This window comes from Prunus persica, chromosome G2 (assembly GCF_000346465.2).
Source record: "Prunus persica cultivar Lovell chromosome G2, Prunus_persica_NCBIv2, whole genome shotgun sequence".
NCBI classification, from domain to species: domain Eukaryota; kingdom Viridiplantae; phylum Streptophyta; class Magnoliopsida; order Rosales; family Rosaceae; genus Prunus; species Prunus persica.
Window position 1 is genome coordinate 14,651,161 of NC_034010.1, and position 25,329 is coordinate 14,676,489.

At 40.1% G+C, this 25,329-nt stretch overlaps 2 protein-coding genes across 2 annotated transcripts; both read left to right on the plus strand.

Annotated features, from left to right (window-relative positions):
* Positions 10,118–12,730, plus strand: LOC18786660 (rust resistance kinase Lr10). The gene is made up of 3 exons (XM_020557952.1): positions 10,118–10,881; positions 11,321–11,359; positions 11,508–12,730. Exons 1-3 carry the CDS (start codon positions 10,221–10,223, stop codon positions 12,635–12,637), a joined length of 1,830 nt encoding a protein of 609 aa, XP_020413541.1. The 5' UTR covers positions 10,118–10,220; the 3' UTR covers positions 12,638–12,730.
* On the plus strand, positions 18,179–18,637 carry LOC109947357 (cold shock domain-containing protein 4-like). The gene has a single exon (XM_020557302.1). It carries the CDS (start codon positions 18,179–18,181, stop codon positions 18,635–18,637), a length of 459 nt encoding a protein of 152 aa, XP_020412891.1.

Consider the following 25,329-nt stretch of genomic DNA (forward strand, 5'->3'; position numbering starts at 1 on the left):
TAGAGAAATAAGTCATTCAAAACAAAGCTTCTCTCGTTTCAAATTTAGTTCAACACAAACCAAATCAAGCAGAGTTAGGGTTTTACAAATATGAAAACCTCAACAGATTTATGGAGAGCCCTGATCAAGCAAAACAGGTACCACAGTGCAGCTCTGCCAAACTCGAACGTTGGTATCAATTTACAGCTGAAACTTGACAGTTGAAGGTGTTGATAGTCTAGTCCAGCACAGGCATACCCAGTCCACCCCGGATCAGAAGCATCTATCTAGACAGAAATGGAAGCCTAGCCATTTTTTTGTCTTTCTTAGAGTTGGTTTTCCTTTTTTGAGCTTTGTAAAGAGCAGTTCTGCCTAAAACAGTTCACTTTCTTATCATTTATTTTGGCCAGAACTACCAATCTTGTATTGTGAAAATTGTGAAGTCCTCACCAGTCTGAGGTAAGAAAAGAACTTACTTGGGAGATATTCCTCACCCAAATTCACAATCGCTTGTTTAAGAAATCAATAATTTGGGGCGCAAGTTATCTTTTAAAGAAGTTTGCTAGGATTTTTCATTGCTAGTAGTGGCACGCTTGCACATTAAATAAAGTTGACTTGTTGACCAGTCAATGATTTTCAGGGCAATAGGGAACTTTACCCTACCATCACAGGAACAAACATAAACCGGGTGAACAGGTTGTGCTTGTGGACATCCTAGTTCTTTTTCTTTTTTTAAGTATTCTAGTCTTGTTCTGTTTCAAGAAATCATTGAACAAGTGTTGCATTTTCCTTTTGTGACTTGCCTTTTGTGAGGTAGTGCGCATCAAGTGTTGTGACTTACCTCTCTCTCTCTCTCTCTCTCTCTCTCTCTCTCTCTCTAATTATTCATGCTTGTAAGTGTTAGAATATTAGGAAAATTTGGTAACAATCAAATAAAATGGAAAATAATAAGGATATAGATGGCAACGGACCGGGTAGGGACTAGGTATGACAATTCCATCCCCTTCTTTGCTTTCCATCCCCGCCTCATCCCCGAACCCATCCCCGGTTAATAGGTTCTGGGGAATTCCCGCCCCCGTCCCCGTCGGGGGGACTATCCCTCATACCTATCCCGAATCCCCAATTTTTTTATTTTTTTTTTTTGCATAAAAATATTTATCATACATTTTAACATTAAGTTTCATATTAAATTATCATTCAACACATTCAGATTAACTATTAAGTTCAACTCAACTATCCAAAATCACATCAATATGAAATTCCAGAGAAGGTAAGGAAGAATTAAGAGATGGAGGTTAACTTAGGGTTAAGCATAAATATTTTATTTATTTATTTAAATATAAACATACACATTTTCAGGTCGGGTTCGGGGATGAGTATGCCAATACCATCCCCTCCCCATACTCGCCAAGGATTTTTCAAGTTTGGGGATCCCCATACCAGATTCCTTTTTGGCCTCGAAATCTCCCCCCGTTAAGGTTGGGGGCTCGACGAAGACCCGCCCCACGTGAATTTTTGCCATCCCTAGATACAGTTAATGGATAGTTTTGTTTTGGGCTTAGTCACATGTTTTTGAATTTTTGTTAGCTTGAGGCCAATGGGCCTTCACAAAGGGCTTTAAGGCTTGTTTAATTTGTATTTTAATTTATATTTTTACCCTTTTATAACTAAAAACACCGCAAAATTCCTCAAGAATAAAATTCAAACATGAGATCTGAGATCTGATTAGATCCACCAACCAGCAATGTCGACCATGTGGGAACAAATATTTCGAGGACCAATAAGTGGGTGACATGTGGAAAAGGGAAATTCCTTATGTCAAATAATCATCTTAATTATATCCTATTTAATTAGGGAGATAATATTTGATTTAAGATCTGAATATCTCCCTAAATTAAGGAACAGATTTCCACCAAAATCTCCTCAATTAATTCCAATCTCCTATTTTTGGGTAAGAATAATCCTGATTAAATAAGGATTATTCTTCAAACCATAGAAGGCATGAGCTCTATAAATACATGAGTACACAACACACATGAGGTAATTGTAAACTCAATTTCGAAAACCCTAGAGAACTCTCACTCTCTCTCTCTCTCTCTCTCTCTCTCTCTCTCTCTCTCTCTCTCTCTCTCTCTCTCTCTCTCTCTTCTTCACACGGCTCGGGCCAAAACACACATAGCTCCGGCCAATCGTCTCTCACAATAAGAGAAGACCTCCATCCTTTCCATCACTTTGTTGTATCCTCCTAAGATCCAATAAACTAACTTAAGCACTAGAGGGTCTTTAGTCAACACCCCCCGGGTGTGGTCCATTAACTTAGATTTGTTTTACATAAAGCTATAAGAAAGAAGAAGAAAGGAGTTCGAAAGGTGAAGAATCAATCCGGAATATTCCCCAGTGTGGATATTTGCACAAATATTTTGGTGCTTTCATTGAGAGCATCGAGTTATACTCAACACGTTGCTCTCGAATCAAAGAAATATGTACACTCTCTCAAAGCCTTCCAAACAACCATGGTTAGAAGCAAGCGCACGAGAAGCAAGGTCGTCGCGACAACACAATCCGTGACAAACCCTAGCCATCACGATGACACGGTGTTGATCCAACCAAAAAGCTCTGCCACCAAAACCGCGACTTTTCCTCCGAGCCCCATGGCCATGGGTATGACTCTACACACTTGGCTTTTGAGCTCTATATACTAAAAAATTAGCTTATCTTGCGACATGTATTATCAATCTATTTATTTATTTATTTATTTCTCTTATCCGGATGTCCACATATTATTATCGTGCGGACGCCATTGTAAACAAGGAGCAAGTCATAGAAGGTAGTAGAACATACATGGTATTCGCACAATAATAACATCCAAACATCCACATAAGAGAATATATATATATCAATCCCCTTCTATTGAGGGATCCTATTATTCAACAGAAAAATACAATTTCAAGTTCAAAGATGAAATTGCACAATACTATGAAGATCGTGCCACAAAATCATGTAAGAACGAACAAAATTGAGCTCGAAATAGGAGAAATAAGATTGAAACAAAGCATAAAAATCGCATGCCAAAACTGACCTTGATTCTGCATGCAAAAGCAAAGTTACGAAGAAAATATAAAAATCAATGTAAAAACACAAAACATAATTAGAATAAAATTAAAAAAAACGAAGAAAATTGAACGAAAACATGCCAGAAGATCAGAGCTCCAATCGCAGCTAAACGAACCAGAGCTCAAAATCTTCAAAGCGAACAAAAACGAAAGCGAACCAGAGCTCCAGTTTCAAATCGTGCGTGCTTTAAACATACAGGGGTAAAAAAGTCATTTATTTTGTAAGTTTTAAAGTTTGGTTAGGCTTTTTAAGAAGAAGGGTAGCATTGTCTTTTCAGTTATTATTTTAAGCTGGACCAACGAATCTGGGCCTCCTCTTTGGCCTAATCCAAAATAACAATTCATTCCTAGGTATTAAACCCAAACAAAAATACTCTATGTCTCAAATACTAATTAGTAAAGATACTTATGTTTAATATCTAATTTTGCTTTTATATAACGGTAAAGTGCCGTTTTGCCTCTTGAACTATGACACATTTTGAACTTACCCCCCTGAATTATTTTGTTTGCCAATTCAGCACTTGAACTCATTAAAAATAGCCAATGTTGCACTCATCGTTAGTTTTTTGAGAATTTCATCCACATTGCCGTTGTTGAGGCCCAAAAATCCAAGGGGCTAGGCCCAGATTTATTCTCGGCCCAACACGGATAATTGAACACAAGGGGAGCCTGATCGAGACTAAAGAGAATTTGTAGGACACATAAACTCAAGGCAAGGGCCACGTGTCAAGTCAAGCAAGCACGCGCAAAAGAGCCAAGAGCATATCAATTTTATAAAACCACGCTCACTTACCTATTCGGTGTTACTTGGCCTGATCATAGCTTATCGCAACACAATAAAACTCAGGCACAGGTATAAATGGCCTGCAAAGAACCATTATCCTAATATCAAGCTATGCCACAAGCTTAAGTGGGTCCAAGCCACGAAATTAATCGGGGCTTGCTAAGAAGGTTGTGGTATGGAAGGTGACAAGCGATCACAAGGCCCATTGAGGGATCGAGGAACGAAAGTTTTAAGCCACTTGGGGGCATTAAAACTCAAGCCCGTTCCTAGAGCCCAAATACATGGGTTAGCATGAGAGAAAAGGGAAAATGGTTCAAAGCCTTAGGAAGACATCTAGTAGCCTGCCATAATACTTAAACCAGCCCACATCAATAGAATGCCCAAAATTAATAGAGTCATTTCCAGCAGTTTGACAAAACCTATCACAAGCTGGAAATAATAGGCCAATAACCCAATACCATGCGCAAAAGCCCAGCCCAACAACTTGTAAAAAAATATGGCACCGAGTTCCACCCCTGTTAGAATTCCAAGGATGGTCAACAAAGAAGCCATGGCAGGAACCATAGTCTGAAATATCGATAATATCGAGGATATTTTGGTTTTTTCGAATCATGGATATTTCAGAACATATCCATGTACATATCGTATAAATATCGACAATATCGACGATACTGTCGGAAAATATCGATGTCGATAATTTCGCTCACATTTCAGCAATAGTTTGTCAAAATATCGGTGTAATATCGCTAAAATATCGAAAATATCGATGTAAGGAAAAAAAAATGGGAAAAATGGGAGGAAAAAGCACAATGAACCCCTCCCATTTTACTCCTCCAACACCTTAACCACCATATCACTTATGTTTTTGTGATAATATGCTCAAATATTTATATTTATATGGGTGACATGTTAACAATTACATGCAAAACTATTTTGGGGATTTATCATTTGATGATTACTCTTCACAATACACTTACTCTACACATAGAGATGATGAAGTTAGTGAAAAATTTGAACCTCATAGGAACTCTATGTGGTACTAAGTCACTCATGTATCTTACCATGCAATGTATAAAGTGTAAAATATTGTAGTAAATCATTATATATAAATGATTATGGTGTGTTTAATCTTTTTTCATTAATTACTATATATTTTTTACACTCACAGTGTTTGCCCGCTTGCTGTATAATCAACTTAAATCAGTTAAATCCATCATGCAATGCATTTCCTTCTAATTTTTTGTGATAAACTAATAGATAATTGACTAAATAAACATTCTCCAAAGTTTCAATAAAAATTTCCAAGATTTTCTTACAATTTCCGTGGTTTTTATTCAATTTTTATCGATATCGATAATATCCCGATATTTCCATCGAAATTTCCATGTTTTTGGACTACCGATATTTCCGATATCATCGATATTTTAGACCTTGGCAGGAACTGAAGGAAATCCACGAAGAATCTGAAATTTTGATACGATGAAGCTAAGTGACTCACGAACGTCCTCCAACTAGAATTACTCCAAAATTCGTCCATTTGATTATTTTTTGCTCCAGAGAGAGTCGAAAGTCCTATATTGAAATATAATTTAAAGTGCCAAAATTCTTCTAAAATATTAATCAAAGTATACTAAGAATGAGGTTAAATATATAATATGAAATATACCATCAATAGGATCGCATTCAAACACCTCTGGAGCATCATAATCATGCTCATCCTCCATAATCATGTTATGGAGGATGATGCAAGTCATCATAAGGCTCTGAAGCACCTCCTTTTCAAGCATACAAGAAGTACCCCTAATAATTGCCAACGAGCTTGCAAGATACCAAAACACCTTTACACGTGTTTCTTATAACCTTCTTGAAAGTTAGCAAAGCTTTTTTCCTTCTGCAATTGGGGATTTGGAATTGTTTTGACGAATGTTGTCCACCTCTGATAAATTTCGTCTGCTAGGTAGTACACACCCAAGTATACAGTATTGTTGATTCGATACGTGATCTGGGGGAAATGACCTCTCAAGACATTGTTGAGTATTGGGGATTGACCAAGCATATTGAGGTCATTTTGAGATCCGCCAACTCCTAAAAAGGCATGCCAAACCCAAGTGTCGAATGATGCAACGGCCTCCAGAATTATACTTTTTTGGCCATTCCTATTCCCATAATCCCCTTGCCAAGCAGTTGGGCAATTTTTCCACTGCCAGTTCATGCAGTTGATGCTTCCAATCATGCCTAGGAAACCTCGAGCCTTGACTTTTAGTAGAAGTCTTCAGAGGTCCCTAGGCGTAGGTTTGCGGAGGTACTCCCTAGTGTTGAGATTTTCTATTATATCACAGAATCTGACCAAGCACTCTAGGATTATTGATTTCCCCATCCTAGCAATCTCATCCACCTAGTCTGCAAATGCCCCATACGCAAGCATCCACAAAGTAGCTGTAAGTTTTTGCTCTTGAAGAAAACCCAAAACCCCAACAACATCGTACTTCTGAACGAAGTATGTGTCGTAATTGCAAACATCATACATGATTTTTTGGAACAAATAGGGCTGCATTCTATATCTCTCTCGAAAACAAGAAACATGATCTATCGAATTTGGGATAAAGTAATCTTCCAAGAGATTCTTACTCTGAGAATGCCTATGTCTATCCACGTTCGGGGCACGACGACCGTGGTGTTGCCTTGATTGATTGAGCATACACACCACTAAAACAACTTCTTCCTCCTCTTCATCCAACTCATGATATTCTTCAGCATATCTGCGCCTAATTTGTTCATCTTCTCATTGTTACCTCTCCAACACCCTTCTCCGGTTAGACATTGAGAATAGAATGTGTTTTGTAAAATTTGAGAAATGAAAGGATAGAGAAGATATGGTGTGAGAGGTCTAAGTTGAGGGTGTAGTTTTATAGAGGGATTTAGAAGATAGAGATGACACGTGGTGCAATTTTAGAGAAATAAATTTTTTTTATAAAAATAAAATTTAGTATTATATTTAAATGTCTCTTATGATTGAAAAAAATTCTTGAGCGACAGGCATTGTCCCCACTTCAATTTTCTGAGCATGGAATTGGCCTTTGCACCAATGATCACATGGAAAAAAGTAATTAGCAATATACAAAATGAAAACGATGATCAGCAAATGCTCGAGGCCAATAAGTAGTGACAATAAAGCACCACACAAAATGCAAAAGGCAGCAATATAAATGCAAAGGACTTGCTTCAATGAATTGAAGAAGTGTCTTAAAATCTCTTGGCAGATCCTTATGTGCCTTTCTCGTAATAGCAATTGCAGTTTCTCTTGTTCTTGGTCTAAAGTTTTGCCTTTTCCTTGTTTCTCAATTAACCAATTGTTCGGGGCTGTTGAAAATCACTGCCGGGCTATGCGAAGAGATTACGGCCAGGCTTGCGAGGAGATTGCGGTCGGGATATTAAAGGTTGGCGGCCCGGGACTTTGAACTCAATACGGCCAGATCTAGATTGGCAGAGTTTCGGCCAGGGTATAGTTGGAATGCGACCGGGGCTAGGAGCTGAAAAATACGGTCGGGCGAGGAGATTGCGATCGGGACAGCTAGAGGAGATCTTGGAAAATTTCGGTCGGATTTTCGAATGGGAGGTGCGGCCGAAAATCTTGGAGCGTTCGTGGCCGGGCTGCGTATTGCAGCTGGGCTTCTTTTTGAATGGGACAAAAGTCACGGCTAAGTGTTGTGATTGAGGAAGCGAATGAGGTTGTTTAAGACTAAAATATTGCGGCCAGATTTGCTGGGCCGTGCCCGAATGTGGCTGAAGGCTCGAAATTGAATGAATAATGAGTTAGTGAAACTTGACAATCAATATTTAAAGGTCTTGGCGGCTGGGTCCTTTTGTTAGTCTCCAAGTGGAGCTTTGGATTGTTGCAAGTTGTAAGATCCCACATCAAACCTATGGAGAGGAGGTAATGTGCCTTATATGTACACACCCGCATCCATCTAGCACGAGGCCTTTTGGGAGCTCACTGGCTTCGGAGTCGTATGAACTCCGAAGTTAAGCGAGTTGGAGGCCAGAGCAATCCCAGGATGGGTGACCCACTGGGAAGTTGCCCGTGAGCTCCCAGAAACAAAACCGTGAGGGCCAGAGAGGGGGGGCCCAAAGCGGACAATATCGTGCTACGGCGGAGCCGATCCCGGGATGTGACACAAGTGTTGCGCCTGGAGGCTCCAAAGCTTAACCCCTCCATATCCTATTTTCTGATATTATATTACAAATATATATATATATTTGAAATTTAATATATATCAGATGGGTGGCAATGTAAGAGAAATCGGAGGCCTAAGTTTAAGCCACCAATTCACGCCCAAGATTTTCTGAGGATTATATGCACACGACGGAGGCCTCACAAAGAAATAAATGAAGGGATTTTTTATAGTAACTCCGAGTGTGCCAAAGCAAGGAAGAATCAAGCATGTCAGAATATCTCAATCAATGCAATCCTATGGATTTAAGGGGGCCTTGGAAGGAAATAAGTTTTAAAAGAGTTGACCTTTGGCTATTCAATGGCCAGCCCATGGGCCGATGAGTGCCCTATATAAACCTTGCTCGACAAAGGCAGAAAACACAACATCAGACAAATAAACTTATCTTTCGTCTCGCACTTTTCTTTTCCTAGACTTAGGATTTTATTTTTCAAGCACCTAGTGTAGTGAGTTCTTCATATTTCTAGTGTAAGTTTTTTTTTTTCTTGTCATTTAAATTCTTGTTCAATTTATATTTCTTGTCGTTTAAATTCAAGTTTATTTCGATTCCTTTACATTTCATTGTTATCGCACTTCAATTAAGTTTAATTTCAAGTTCGTTTATTTTATGGTTCTTATTGTTCTTATCGCTTTTATTTCATTCTTGCTTTATTTATCGCACTTCAATTCTTGTCTTTACGTTTATACGCATATTTAGTTTAATTGCATTATTTTTACATAAAGCCCTAAAAATCACAAAAACATCCGTATGAAACCTAACCATTCTCGAGCCCGAGAAAGTGAAAGAATCTAGGCGAGGTTCCTTGCTTGGCCGATCAATCGTTTGGTTAGAAGTTAGAAGCGCAACACATCCATCTATTCACATTCCATTCAAGCCCAAATTCGGAGCTTGGTGGTGGCACACCCTGCATCCAAAAGAAGAAGGACTAAAAGTTCCTTCCGTCGGTCGCCCTGGCTGAAAAGAGGAAAACATAATTTGGCACGCCCAGTGAGACCACTAGGTTTTGTATGGTCGTAAACACTAGGAGGAATCCTAGAAGAGATCAAGAATTTGAAGAATCTAGACTTCGGTCAGAATCAGAGACAAGCATGGCTAGTTCACTCCTCACAAATACTCAGCCACAAAATGTTCCGATCGCTCAACATGAGCAAAATGGCCCTGGCCGAGCAACGGCCCTCGCCCATGACCAAGTGTTAGTTGAAGATATTACGGAAGTCGCTGGAGGACCAGTCTTGAGGCCGAATCTGGCCACTTCCTTGGAACTCCAACAACTCATGTGTGAAGTGGAGACAATGGCACAGAAGATGGCCACTCAAAATGATCAGTTAATCTTCTACAATAACAGATACAAAATCATTTACGAAGAACTTGGAGGAGGCTATGAAAAAAAGGGCATGTAGAGTAGAGGCTTGACATTTTATTGTTTTAAATTCACAGGTTGCTCACTCTAATTTTTTATTGAACTTGGAGTTGGAAAAAAAAAAAAAAAACATTGATTTGATATAGGTGTCCACTTCCAGAGAACTATGAACATAGAAAAACAGAGAAAAAAGATAGAAGAAAACAGAGCCCCAAAAAAAAAAAAAAAAAAAGTTTAGCTAAGTTGAACCAGTAAGCCAATTTCGGCCCGGCCAGTAAGCCCAGTAAGCCCAGCCCAGTTAGGCTCATTTTTTTAAGGGTTTAGGCTGGTAGCAGGCCACCAAATATTCAGAGCTTTTCCTACATGATTTGAGGCACCACTTCCCTCTTGTCACCTGCTTTTTGACAAAGAAGGCATGTGCCATCATTTCCCGGCAAAGCCCACGAAATTGCCACAGGGTAGAAGCCAGCAAACAATAATAAAGTGGCTCTCAAACAATAATTTTGACCAATATTCAACAAAGAATCTTCAACATGTCATTGTCCCCCACTTTCAATTCAGAGCAATGATCACTTGGAAGAAATTCATTGGCAATATGCAAAAGAGGGTCCAAGGGATTTGGCATATATCTATCAAGCTCCTGTCAAACGCGGCTTTGAGATCCAAGTCGTCGTGACAATAGAATTGCAGCAGCTGCTTGACCAAAGCTAGCTAGCGGATTGAAGAAGTGTGTCTGAAAATTTATCTCTCCATGGCAAGCACTTGCAGATTATGTGTTCTCGTTATAGCAAGTGTATTATTGCTTGGTCTTGGTGGCTTGTTTGCCTATTTGCTTTTTGGTACATTAGTCAGTGGTACAGGGAGCCATGGTAAGTGCATCCCGTCTGCCTGCGGTAACATCCACTACATAACCACCCCTTTTCGACTAGCCAAAGATCCAAACTGCAAGAACTGGGATGGGAATTACCACCTCTTTTGTCACAACAACCTCACAGTATTGGAAGTAGATTCAGGAAACTACTCTGTGCAGGCAATCAACTACGACAACTTCACAATCCGAGTTGTAGATCCTGGCATTCGCAACAATGATTTCTCCTCCATCCCCCGTTATTCGCTTTCCATTTACAACTTAACTTCTCATCTTCGATTATCCTCAAGTACAACACCTATAACTTTCTTTAAGTGTGCAAAAGCAGTGAACTCGTCTGTGATGAGAACGTATAATTATGTCAAGCAAGGGAATATAACGGCATCAGATATGGAGGATGCGTGCAGAATAGAGTGGACGACTTTGATGAGTAAGTCATTCTTATACGAAAAGGACAAAAACTTTTCTTATCATGACATACAAAGCGCACTGGGGTATGGCTTTGAGCTTCAATTCCGCTTTCGCAGGACCAGCTACAAATTAGGTTTGTGAAATCTATCACATGTATGACTTTCTGAATTTCTTACTCAAACTTTCTAAATTTCTCCAAATGTCACATGTGTAAATCTATCATCTATAACTTTTAATTACAATTTATTCCTCATTTTCAATAATTTGTTTTGTTTAGTTTTACTTGAAATAAGGCGATATAGGGCTGAAAATGAGAAAGACATATGGAGAAAATTGGTCAAATTTTCTTCGAAAATAAAATTTCTAAAAATTTTAAATAGTTTTATTACTTGTATTTTGTCTGGCTAATTTAAATTCCCCTCTCTCTTCTTCACCTTCCTCATATGCTGTAGTCTGCTAATTAGTCTTAGTCAACCATTAAGCAGGGCAGAGTATATATATATCTGTGCTTCGAAATTTCAAACTTATGTCAAGCCTTTGATTTTAGTAACTTTTTCGTGTATCTCTTGCAGCTATTTACTGGTTGCTGACGTTAGTCGGTATATTCTTCGGTAAGAGTTTGCATATTCCTTTAGTGCAGAATTGTATTTCCTATCAGTCAGTAGAAAAAAAAAAATGGAAGCAAAGAGGAAGGTTTTTAATATATTATATCCAATAAAGCATGTCATTTGTGATTCTTTTTGTGATGTTGCTTTGCAGGTTCATATTTCCAAATAAGATGTATATTTGGGGTTCCATTTCTGGCTGCTTTTCTAATCTACAAACGCCGAAAAATGCATTTGTCAATGTATAGCAACATAGAAGATTTCCTACAAAGTGATAACAACCTCAATCCGATAAGGTACTCTTACTCAGATATTAAAAAGATGACCAGTAGATTCAATGAGAAGTTGGGTGAAGGAGGTTATGGCACTGTATTTAAAGGAAAGTTACGCAGTGGCCGATTTGTAGCAGTTAAAATGTTGGAGAAGCCTAAAGCTAATGGACAAGATTTCATAAGTGAGGTAGCTACTATTGGGAGGATTCACCATTTTAATATGGTTCAACTTGTTGGTTATTGTGTTGAGGGATCAAAGCGTGCCTTAATTTATAACTTCATGCCAAATGGATCTCTTGATAAATACATTTATTGCAAAGAAGGAAGCAACCCCTTAAGTTGCATGAAAATGTATGAGATTTCTCTTGGAGTGGCTCAAGGGATTGAATATCTACATCGAGGTTGTGACGTGCAAATTCTACATTTTGACATCAAGCCTCACAATATTCTTCTGGATGAGAATTTCATCCCAAAGATTTCTGACTTTGGGCTTGCAAAGCTATATCCGGTAGGTAATACCATCGTCTCTTTGACGGCAGCAAGGGGAACAATGGGATACATGGCTCCTGAGTTGTTTTACAAAAATATTGGAGCTGTCTCATACAAAGCTGATGTCTATAGTTTTGGAATGTTGTTGATGGAAATGGCAAGTAGAAGGAAGAATTTGAACGCATCCACAGAGCATTCAAGCCAAATTTATTTTCCTCGTTGGGTCTCAGACCAATTTTGCATGGGCAAGGAGTTTGAGTTGGATGATGCTACAGAAGAGGAAAAGAAAATAATAAAAAAGATGATTATAACTTCTTTATGGTGTATACAATTGAAGCCAAGCGATCGTCCTTCGATGAACAAAGTTATAGAGATGCTTGAGGGAGAGGTTGAATGCTTGCAGCTTCCTCCCAAGCTTCTTTTATATCCACAACAAGAGATGCCCAGAGACAATCTTCATGGTAATTCGAATCCAATGTGTTCTAACACAGAGCTAACATGTAGTACTTTGTCAGCTAGGTGATGAGTAGGACTGAATTAGAGTTTTAACTTTAATTTCAGTTTTATTATTATTTAAGCTAATAAGGGAAATATATGAGTTCAAGTTGCATATATACATTAAAAATACGTTTTTATTTTGAACAAATACTTGTGTGGTTTTGCTCCGCTGCCACCACAAGCATCACCATCGTTGTCACAATCACTACCACCACCATTGAGTCATATCTCATATATTTTTTTTTGTTTTTTTTTTTTTGTTTTTTGAAAATGCTAAGGAGACCACCTTTAGCAAAAAAATTACATGTAACGGGGGATAGCAATATTTTGCTATTCCCAATAAATAACACAATGACCCATGGAAAGGTTATCATATGTGTCATTGCGTTATTGGTTGGGGATAGCAAAAAGTGTTATCCCATTACGTGAGAGTTTCCCCTCCATCTTTAGAGCATCCACAATCATGCTCCCTATTTTTTAGTTAAATTTTAGCTAAAAGCATATAAAAGTTATTTTAGGAGCTCTCTACAAAATTTAAATTCCAATTATGCTCTCTAGTTTAGGGAGTCATAAATGCTATAATTCTTTTTTAATCGATCTCTATTAAAAAAAAAATTAACATTAATTAAAGGTTTGAAATACTCATTAAATAAAGCACCATTAAATTATAAGGAGCCACTAGGAGTGCTTTCTCTCTCCTCAGATTTAGGAGCTCCTAGAGGTCTCTCTATTTTAGGGGAGGTGGATATGGAGCATGGTTGGAGTTGTATTTTTCCAAATCCCCCCTAAAATTTGTCTAATGAGGTTGTTTAGGGAGTTCATTGTGGATGATCTTAGAGACCAACTTGTGTACCATCTCTCTAATAGAGATGGGATCTATGGTATTAGTGGGCTCCACCTCCATTAAAGCAAAAAAACTTATATGTAATGGGGATAGCATGTGTATTAAAAAGATGGTACACAAGTTGATGATGTCATCTTAGCATGATCACATGGAAGAAAGTCATTAGCAATATGCAAAAGAAAAAGATGATCAGGAAATGCTCGAGGCCAATAAGTAGTGACAATAAAGCGCCACACAAAATGCAAAGGGCAGCAATATAAATGCAAAGTAGTTGCTTCAGTGAATTGAAGGATTGTCTTAAAATCTCTTGGCAGATCCTTATGTGCCTTTCTGGTAATAGCAATTGGAGTTTCTCTTGTTCCCCTGCTATTCATTGTCACATAACTTTCTTCAAGTGTGCAAAGGTAGTGAACTGTGAGAGTCGTATTTAAAAATTTTAAAAAAAAATGTTTATTAAAGAGGAATAAATATTATTATATATATTAATAAGTAATTATCTTGGATATATATATATATATTGTTTTACGTTTATACTACTATTCCAGTAACCCACCAGTACATGTCTTCATGATATCCATTCTCATCTTGTAATGACTTGGAGTGGAAGAAAAATTACTTGGGCACCAAGATTAAAACGTGCTGACTATTTAAAAGTTTAGTGATAAAATATTTATTCTAGTATAAATAGGGAGCTTATATTTACAATTTGTTTACTACTACATCTAGAGATAACATGCACACAACATGATAGTTGTTTGAGAGGACTAAAGAGAGATGCAAGGAAAATATGATATTGCATGAGACAGAGAACTTTGCTTGTGTTTTACTAAATTGGATTTATGCTTTGAAATCGAGGTAGGGGTTTCTTGGGGGGGCTTTTACGGGGATTGATTTAATTAAATTTCATAAGCACTATATTATGCATAATATTATAATTTGATGGATGTTCTTGATATTGGGTGTTTACGTGTTGTTAATTATTTAATTAATGTTGGCATAACTTGACAGGACCCGATCCAAATTCCGCTTTAGAATCCGAGCCGAACCTTGTACGTGTCCGACAACTACAGGGTAATCATTTAAATATGTACATTAGTGATATTTAAATGATTACATTGTTTTTGTGAGATATGTGAAAAGAAGAACTATATCATGTTGGAAATTATTTGGAGTTCTTGGGTTGAGAAAATAATGGTGGAAAAGAGGGTAATGAGAATGATCTTTTGTGTAGTAGAATCTAACTCTTGGTAGGTACCAGATCTCAAGGATCCCACAGTGCACATGATTTTTATTGGGTGATGCGGGACTGGCGACAGGGAGTTAGACAAAATGACTAACAAAAGGGGAATTATGGAATGGTTGAAATGAGTGTTAGTTCATATAAATGGGACATTCAGGACCAAGTGGTATAAGCATGGTATAGGGTGTGCAAGTCTGCTTGTCTAGTTATATGAATTAACGGGAGTAGATGAAGAGCATTAATGCATTAATATTATTAATGTGATATATTTGGCTGTGTAATTGCATGTCACTTAATTTAGTTATATCAATCTACTGTGGTAAGGTCTCATGTCCCCACTGAGCGACACCGACACTCTTTCTCTTCTGTTCTCTCTGCACCGGCCACGGCAAGGCACGCCACCGGTCCCAATCGATTCACCTCGACGTCCCGATCAAGTCTAGCCGGTTTCCCCGTCGGAAATCACGAACTCCGGCCACGAGCTCGACTGTTTTGAACTGGAGCTTTCCCGTCGTCGCGCCACCGCCTCTGCCGCCCAAACTCGGTGACTGAGGTATGGTTTCTCATCCATTTTCCGAGTTCTAGCTGACTGTGGTATAGGTTTGGACCGATTCGTTGTCTAGAAAATCGATTAGAAAACCTAGGTTTTGGCCGGATTTCAGAGTGAAATTTCGGCCAGTTGCCGCCCGAATTAGACCTTCCCGTAGTTGAATAAAGTGATCCTGACCTTAAGTAGAAGCTAAGTTAGGAAGGGTGAGCTCGGGTGTGGAGTTTTTCCGTCACCGGAATTTACTCTACACACCCACGCGTTGCCGGCGCATATGGCGGCTCATGGGCGAGGCTGGTGAAGCTGAAATTTAACCCGATTAGATCCTTAAGTTGTCACGAGCGCATAGGAATTCCCGGATCTCAATTCGGATGTTGTTTGACTATCAAACGGATTTTCGCAATTTGTGCGTTATCCGGGTTCGATAGGTTCCGACCGTTAGATCTTTTCCAAATTAAAATATGTTGTTCTAGGTATTCCTAGGACCGTATGGGACTTCACGGATTATGAATCGGAGCCCAGGATGTTCCAATTCAATAATGCAAAGTTTGTGGGTTAGCGATAACCGTACAATCGTGAACGATTCATAAACCTGTAATCGGACCTTAGGATATCTTCTTCAACGTGCACGTATTGGGAATTTGGGGATTTACGCATTTAATTTGTGATTTCCGCTTCGACGTAATTTTATATTAATTAACGGTTCGTATCTCGAAATAGGTGTTTCGACTGCACGTACTCAGCAGGCAGGACCCTCACGTGGTCAGGAGCGTGGGAATATTTGTGAGTGGACTTTGTTTTCAATCATATGCATGGTTTTATTGATGAAAGATTTTTGCATAATGTTTTAATGGCTTATTGACTATATTATATTCATGAGTTGAATATGATGTTTGTATAGCGCTTGGCAATATATTGTGAGTTTGGCATTGTGGGTATTGAGAGTGCATTTTATAAGGAATTTGGGGAAGTATCTGTATATATGTATATTCTCTATAGGCGGGATATTTGGGTTGTTGAAGTGTGTTGTGGAAGAACTTGATTATGAGGGGTTGTTGAGAGAAGTTGTATGATTACACTATTAGACTTTCCACACGCGGCGTTGGATGTTCCGGCTTGTGGAAAGAATAGGTTATCAGTCTCACTCGAAGCGTTGGATGTTCCGGCATGTGAGACACTTTCCATATGCGGCGTTGGATGTTCCGGCGTATGGAAAGACTCTGTATAGTGTTTAGGGGCATCACCATGGCGTTGGATGTTCCGGTGTGTGATGATCCAGTCTGCGCGCGTAGGACATAGTTTGGGAGCTACACATGGCGTTGGATGTTTCGGTGTGGGAGCTTTGGAGTTTCGTCCCCCGGTTGGACCGCTCATCCCTAGACGCAGGATATCACCTAGAAATCCTGCGGACTAGTCAAACGATCCCCCAGTTGGATTGTTTCCTCGGTACCCAGGTAGTGTGATGAGTATATCGTATAGTTATGTATAGTTATATATATATATGTATATGTATAGTTGAGTGAGTGAAAATTTGAGTTTTTCAGTGGGTTGACAGGAGTTGTAAGATTGAGAGAATGGGGTTGATGAAGGAGATGATTTGTATTTTGAAGAGTTTTTAATGAATCATGTTTTGAGTAATTAAATATTGAATTGTGAACCTGCATGACTTGAGGATTATTTTTACATGGTGGGGTTACTATATTGTTTTTAACTACAAATTTGGTTTTTTTCCACTCACATGTTTTCTATTTTGCGCCCCCCCAGCCAGTAGTCGCTCCAAGAAGCGTGCAAATGGTGTACGAGGCTCGAACTGTGAATCTTCCTAGTTAGGGTTTGAGTAATTTCTTCTACTCAACTGTTCTTGTAATCTAAATTCAGTAGATGCTCTGTTATTGCCCATGGTAGATTTTACTTGTGAGGCCAGAGGCCATTTTAGTATGACTTGTTGAATTATGAAAGCATGCTGCTGGTTGGGATTTTATTTTATGTATGTTACAGGTTGAAAATTTTTGTTGGGTTTGCTTAAATTACAGGGGAGACTCTGCCAAAATTTTGGTAGAAAGTCTCGGTTTCTTAATAAGTGGGCCCGACATCGGGAAGATGTCGGAACAAAGATGGGGTCCGCTTCGATTTCTGGGAAATTCTGGGGCGGGTCCTGTCAGCTTGGTATCAGAGCATTAGGTTCATTTTCCTTCGACTATTGCACTTTTGTTGCATTGTTGATCTAATGATTTTATGATTTCTTTGTGTAGAATCATGTCAGCTCGCAGAGCTAGAACAAGAGGTCGCGGTCAGAGATGGGGCCGAATCCTCCACCTCCATCTCCATCACCCCCTCCTTCACCACCAGTACCTTCGCCTCTACCATCTCCACCTGCTGGAGATAATGCTTTGGATATGAGGCATGTGCTCAACCAGTTTACTCCACAATGGCTACAGCTTCACGGGGAAGGCGCGGTACATAAAGTTCGGAAATTAAGAGAGTTAAGGAACTTGGAGCAAAAGAATTTGTGGGTAGTACAGACCCAGCAGAAGCAAAATCATGGATTACTGATATGGAAAGAATTTTTGAGGTTCTGGAATGCCCAGCTGAGGATAGAGTCCGTTTGGCTACCTTTCTACTCAAGGGCAATGCTTATCATTGGTGGAAAGCAGTAAAGAGGGGTTATGAAAATCAGGCTGCTATAAACTGGGAAGAATTTCAGCGAGTCTTTTCAGAGCAGTTTTACCCACCTTCTTATAGACATGCAAAGAAGTCAGAGTTTCTCTACCTGAAACAGGGGTCTATGTCAGTAATGGAGTATGAACACAAGTTTAATGAGTTGTCAAGATTTGCTCCAGAGCTGGTTGCCACAGAGGAGGACAGGTGTAGACGATTTGAGGAAGGTTTATGGTGAGAAATTCAGGCAGTGGTTACTGCTAATACTTATCCAAATATGAGGGCATTGGCTCAGGCAGCTGAAATGATGTCAAGGAAACTCGGTGGGAGTGTTGGTAGGCGCCGTAGGGATACACCAGGAATTGGTGGGCCCAGTCAGGGTCCATCAAAGAGGGGAGGATCTAGTTCCAGTTCTGCTAGTGGTGGATGGTCAGGAGGACGAGGATCTAGTTCTAGTAGTGGGAGATCCGGTTCTCATCCGGCTTGGACTCAGTATTCAGGGCCACAGTCTACAGCTAGCACCGCCAGGGCTTCTTCCAAGCACACTGGGTTGACATGTTTTAATTGTGGACAGGTTGGGCACATTGTGAAAGATTGTCCCAGTTATACCCAGGAAGGTGGACCGAACCAGAGTAGTAGCCTGACATGCTACTTTTGTGGGCAAGTGGGGCATACTAAGAGAAGTTGCCCAATTATACTCCAGAATGATGCAGCAGTTCAGGGAACTGGGGCCTAGCATGGGCAAGGTATTATGGGTCAGAATCAGAATCAAGGTGGTGTTTCTTCCTCTGCAGTAGGGTCATCCAGTAGTAGGGCACCGTCATCTTCTAGAGGCAAAAGTGGTAGGCAATCAAGGGGTCAGCCTGGGCGTTCCACTACTCAGGCCCGAGTGTTCTCTATGACTCAGCAGGAAGCATATGCTACATCGGACGTGATTACTGGTATAATTCCAATTTTTGGTTATCTTGCACGTGTTCTAATTGACCCGGGGGCCACACACTCCTTCGTAGCACACAATTTCATACCGTATATCAGTATTAGACCCACACCTATGACATGAAGTTTTAGTATTTCTCTACCTACGGGAAAAGTCTTGTATGCAGATCGGGTATTCATAAATTGTTTTGTCTAAGTAGATGATGCATGGTTGGAAGCGAATTTAATTCCTTTAGATTTGGTGGATTTCGATATTATATTGGGGATGGATTGGCTAGAGAAGCATCATGCATCAGTGGATTGTTTCCGGAAGGAAGTAACGCTTCGAAGTCCAGGGCAACCTAAAGTTACCTTCCGTGGGGAGCGTAGAGTTCTCCCTACTTGTCTTATCTCTGCTATCACAGCCAAGAAGTTACTCAAGAAGGGATGTGAAGGGTATTTGGCGCATATTATCGATACTCGAGAGATCACCCTAAATCTGGAAGATATTCCTGTTGTTTGTGATTTCCCTGATATCTTTCCAGATGCTCTCCCTGGTTTACCTCCTGAAAAGGAAATCGAGTTCACTATTGAACTTCTTCCGGGCACCAACCCTATTTATCAAACCCCCTATAGGATGGCGCCGGCTGAACTCCGAGAGTTGAAGACTCAATTATAGGAGTTAGTGGATCTTGGGTTCATCAGACCCAGTGTTTCACCGTGGGGTGCACCTGTGTTGTTCGTGAGGAAGAAAGATGGGACCATGAGGTTATGTATTGATTACCGGCAGTTGAATAAGGTGACGATACGTAGCTGGTATCCTTTGCCTCGGATTGATGATTTGTTTGATCAGTTGAAGGGTGCTAAGAATTTTTCTAAAATCGATATGAGATCAGGATACCATCAGTTGAGGATAAGGGAAGAAGATATTCCTAAGACCACATTCAGAACGCGGTATGGACATTATGAATTTCTGGTGATGCCTTTTGGACTCACGAATGCTCTAGCAGCGTTTATGGATCTCATGAACAGAGTGTTCCGACCATACCTGGATCACTTTGTGATTGTGTTCATAGACGATATCTTGGTGTACTCCAAGACTTTGGAAGGGCATAAGAAGCATCTGAGGTTGGTATTGAGAACTTTGAGAAGGAAGCAGCTTTATGCTAAATTTAGTAAGTATCAGTTCTGGCTGGACAGAGTGGTATTCTTAGGACATGTAATCTCAGCTGAAGGGATTTATGTGGATCCATAGAAAGTTGAAGCTATTGTGAATTGGGTACAACCCACCAGTGTGACAGAAATACGGAGTTTTCTGGGTTTGGCAGGTGACTATCGTCGATTTGTGGAAGGGTTCTCTTCGATAGCAGCACCTCTCACACGGTTGACAAGGAAAGAGGTTGCGTTTGAGTGGACAGAAGAATGTGAACAAAGTTTTCAGGAATTAAAGAAGCGATTAACCACCGCACCCGTTTTGGCTCTTTCGGATAATGCAGGAAACTTTGTGATCTACAGTGATGCATCTTTGCAAGGCTTGGGATGTGTTCTGATGCGACATGATCGGGTGATTGCTTATGCCTCAAGGCAACTCAAGAAGCATGAGCAGAATTATCCGGTTCATGATCTGGAACTTGCCGCAGTAGTGTTCGCTCTCAAGATTTTGCGGCATTATTTGTATGGTGAGACGTGTCAGATTTTCACTGATCACAAAAGCCTCAAGTATTTTTTCACTCAAAGGGAGCTTAATATGAGACAACGGCGTTGGTTGGAATTGATAAAGGATTATGACTGCACGATTGAGTATCATCCAGGCCGAGCTAATGTGGTTGCAGATGCATTGAGTAGAAAGACTACTGGAAGTTTGGCTCATCTCAGAACGGCATATCTTCCGTTGTTAGTGGAACTACGGAAGGAAGGTGTAGAGCTGGAAATGACTCAACAGGGTGGAATACTTGTTAGTTTACATGTGAGACCCATTCTGGTGGAGCGGATAATTGTAGCCCAGTTGAGAGATCCGACACTTTGTAGAATAAGGGGAGAAGTAGAAAATGGTACACGGAAAGATTATGCAATAAGGGGAGATGGGGCGTTGGTAACAGGAACTCGCCTCTGTGTACCTAGGAATGATTATCTGAAAAGAGAAATCATGGAGGAAGCTCACTGTTCCACTTACACTATGCATCCAGGAAGTACCAAGATGTATCGAACCCTATGGGAATATTACTCATGGCCGCATATGAAGGGAGACATTGCTAAGTATGTAAGTAAATGCTTGATTTGTCAACAAGTGAAAGCAGAGCGACAGAAAACTTCAGGGCTTATGCAACCACTTCCAATTCCTGAATGGAAGTGGGAACGCATTATCATGGATTTTGTTTTCAAGCTTCCACGTACTCCCAAGGGACATGATGGAATTTGGGTAATAGTTGACAGACTCACCAAGTCAGCCCATTTCCTACCCATCAAGGAAACTTATTCTCTGACGAAGTTGGCAAAACTTTTTGTGGACAAGATTGTGAGATTACATGGAGCACCTGTGTCCATTGTATCGGACAGGGATGCCCGATTCACTTCTCGATTCGGGAAGTGTTTACAGGAAGCTATGGGTACTAGGTTGCAGTTTAGCACAGCTTTTCACCCACAGACTGTTGGACAATCAGAAAGAACTATCCAGACTTTGGAGGATATGTTGAGGTCGTGTGTGCTGCAGATGAAAGATTCATGGGATACTCACCTTGCCTTGGTGGAATTTGAGTACAATAACAGTTATCATGCGAGTATAAAGATGGCTCCTTATGAGGCGTTATATGGGAGACAATGTAGGATTCCTATTTGTTGGAATGAAGTGGGAGATAAGAAATTGGAAAAAGTGGATAGTATCCAAGCAACAACCGAGAAGGTGAAGATGATTAAAGAGAAGCTGAAGATCGCACAGGACCGACAGAAGAGTTATGCAGATAATAGGTCCAAAGATCTTGAATTTGCAGTTGGGGATTGGGTGTTTCTAAAGTTATCTCCTTGGAAGGGTGTGATGAGATTCGGGAAACGTGGGAAGTTAAGCCCTCGTTATATTGGACCCTATGAGATTACTGAACGCATCAGACCTGTTGCTTATAGACTTGCATTAACTGCAGAACTATCTCGAGTCCATGATGTATTTCATGTATCTATGCTTCGGAAATATATGTCAGACCCTTCTCATATTTTAGAATATCAACCTGTGGAGTTAGAAGAAGATTTATCATATGAGGAGCAACCTATGCAAATCCTGGATAGGAAAGAACAAATGTTGCGCTCCAGATCTATTCCAGTAGTGAAGGTTCTGTGGAGAAGCCAAACCGTGGAAGAAGCTACATGGGAGCCTGAGGCGCAAATGAGGGTCAAGTACCCTTATCTCTTCCATTAACAGGTACGTAAATTTCGGGGACGAAATTTTTATAAGGGGGGTAGATTATAACACCCCGACTCCAAAAAATTAATGTCTATTTTATTAATTTAAAATAAATTTCGAATTTACCCTTCGAGTAGGGGTAAATTGGTCACTTTCTTATCCGGAAGGATTTTGGGACCACGAATGATATTTTTGGGTAGGTGGTACTAAGACGAATTCGTAGACACGCGGTAGGCTTAAATCGGAGTTGTAACGAAAAAATTACGATCAAAACATTATCAGTGGCAAACTTGTAAATATTTCAAAAAGTTTGGTAAAAATCAGATTTTTCACTTCAGCTCTCTCTCTCCTCGTGCGCGCTCGACTCTCTCTCTCCTCAGTCTCTCTCTCTCTCCGACACCGACACTCTCTCTCTTCGGTTCTCTCTACACCAGCCACGGCCAGGCACGCCACCGGTCCCGATCGATTCGCCTCGACGTCCCGATCAAGTCTAGCTGGTTTTTCCCGTCGAAAATCACGAACTTCGGCCACGAACTCGACTGGTTTAAACCGGAGCTTTCCCGTCGTCGGGCCGCCGCCTCCGCCGCCCAAACTCGGTGAGTGAGGTATGGTTTCTCATCCATTTTTCGAGTTCTAGCTGACTGTGGTATAGGTTTGGACCGATTCGTTGTCTAGAAAATCGATTAGAAAACCTACGTTTTGGCCGGATTTCAAAGTGAAATTCCGGCCAGTTGCCGCCTGAATTGGACCTTCTCGTAGTTAAATAAAGTGATGCTGACCTTGAGTAGAAGCTAGGTTAGGAAGGGTGAGCTCGGGTGTGGAGTTTTTCCGTCACCGGAATTTACTCTACGCACCCAGGCGCTGCCGGCGCGTGGGCGAGGCTGGTGAAGCTGCAATTTAACTCGATGAGATCCTTAGGTTGTCACGAGCGCATAGGAATTCGCAGATCTCAATTTGGATGTCGTTTGACTATCGAACGGATTTTCGTAATTTGTGCGTTATCCGGGTTCGATAGGTTCCGACCGTTAGATCTTTTCCGAATTAAAATATGTTGTTCTAGGTATTCCTAGGACCATATGGGACTTCACGGATTATGAATTGGAACCCCGGATGTTCCGATTCAATAATGCAAAGTTTGCGGGTTAGCGATAACCGTACAATCGTGAACGATTCATAAACCTGTAATCGGACCTTAGGATATCTTCTTCAACGTGCACGTATTGGGAATTTGGGGATTTACGCATTTAATTTGTGATTTCCGCTTCGACGTAATTTTATATTAATTAACGGTTCGTATCTCGAAATAGGTGTTTCGACTGCACGTACTCAGTAGGCAGGACCCTCCCGTGGTCAGGCAGCGTGGGAATATTTGTGAGTGGACTTTGTTTTCAATCATATGCATGGTTTTATTGATGAAAGATTTTTGCATAATGTTTTAATGGCTTATTGAATATATTATATTCATGAGTTGAATATGATGTTTGTATAGTGCTTGGCAATATATTGTGAGTTTGGCATTGTGGGTATTGAGAGTGCATTTTATAAGAAATTTGGGGAAGTATCTATATATATGTATATTCTCTATAGGCGGGATATTTGGGTTGTTGAAGTGTGCTGTGGAAGAACTTGATTATGAGGGGTTGTTGAGAGAAGTTGTATGATTACACTATGTAAGTACCTTCTCCAGTTATTAGACTTTTCACACGCAGCGTTGGATGTTCCGGCGTGTGAGACACTTTCCATATGCGGTGTTGGATGTTTCGGCGTATGGAAAGACTCTGTATAGTGTTTAGGGTCATCACCATGGCGTTGGATGTTCCGATGTGTGATGATCTAGTCTGCGCACGTAGGACATAGTTTCGGAGCTACACATGGTGTTGGATGTTCCGGTGAGGGAGCTTTGGAGTTTCGTCTCCTGGTTGGACCGCTCATCCCTAGATGCAGGATAGCACCTAGAAATCCTGCGGTAGTGTGATGAGTATATCGTATAGCTATGTATAGTTATATTTATATATATATGTATATTTATATGTATATGTATAGTTGAGTGAGTGAAGAATTTGAGTTTTTCAGTGGGTTGACAGAAGTTGTAAGATTGAGAGAATGGGGTTGATGAAGGAGATGATTTGTATTTTGAAGAGTTTTTAATGAATCATGTTTTGAGTAATTAAATATTGAATTGTGAACCTGCATGACTTGAGCATTATTTTTACATGGTGGGGTTACTATATTGTTTTTAACTGCAAATCTGATTTTTGTCCACTCACATGTTTTCTGTTTTGTGCCCCCCAGCTAGTAGTCGCTCCAGGAAGCGTGCAAGTGGTGTACGAGGCTCGAACTGTGAATCTTCCTAGTTAGGATTTGAGTAATTTCTTCTACTCAACTGTTCTTGTAATCTAAATTCAGTAGATGCTCTGTTATCGCCCATGGTAGATTTTACTTGTGAGGTCGGAGGCCATTTTAGTATGACTTGTTGAATTATGAAAGCATGCTGCTGGTTGGGATTTTATTTTATGTATGTTACAGGTTGAAATTTTTTGTTGGGTTTGCTTAAATTACAGGGGAGACTCTGCTAAAATTTTAGTAGAAAGTCTCGGTTTCTTAATAAGTGGGCCCAGTATCGGGAAGATGTCGGAACAAAGACGGGGTCCGCTTCGGTTTCCGGAAAATTCCGGGGCGGGTCCTGTCATTTCAGCTCCAACTCACCCTTAGGGATGATTTCCTCTAAAACTCACACTAAACACATCAAAATGACCAATTTCACAGAAGAAACTAGCAAAAACCATAGGAATACAATATAGAAAATAAGCATAAATATAGAGTGATCAAATACCTCAAACCTATCTTTTTCTAGTTCTTGAGCAAAACAGAAATAAAACAAGTTAGAAAACAAAACTAGAAGTTAATCTAGGCCACTTTCGTAGGGAATCACAATGGCACTAAACATGTGCCACAAGCCTTTAAACCTCTAAGTATCCCCAGTAGGAGGAGTTGTGTCTCCTTAGGATTTACAATTTACGATACTCATAAACACTTACTCTCTGCAAAACAAAAACTTTAAAATACTACTTTAATCTAACTAACAAAAACCAATGTAAGCAGAAGCCTAACTCAAGACTAAA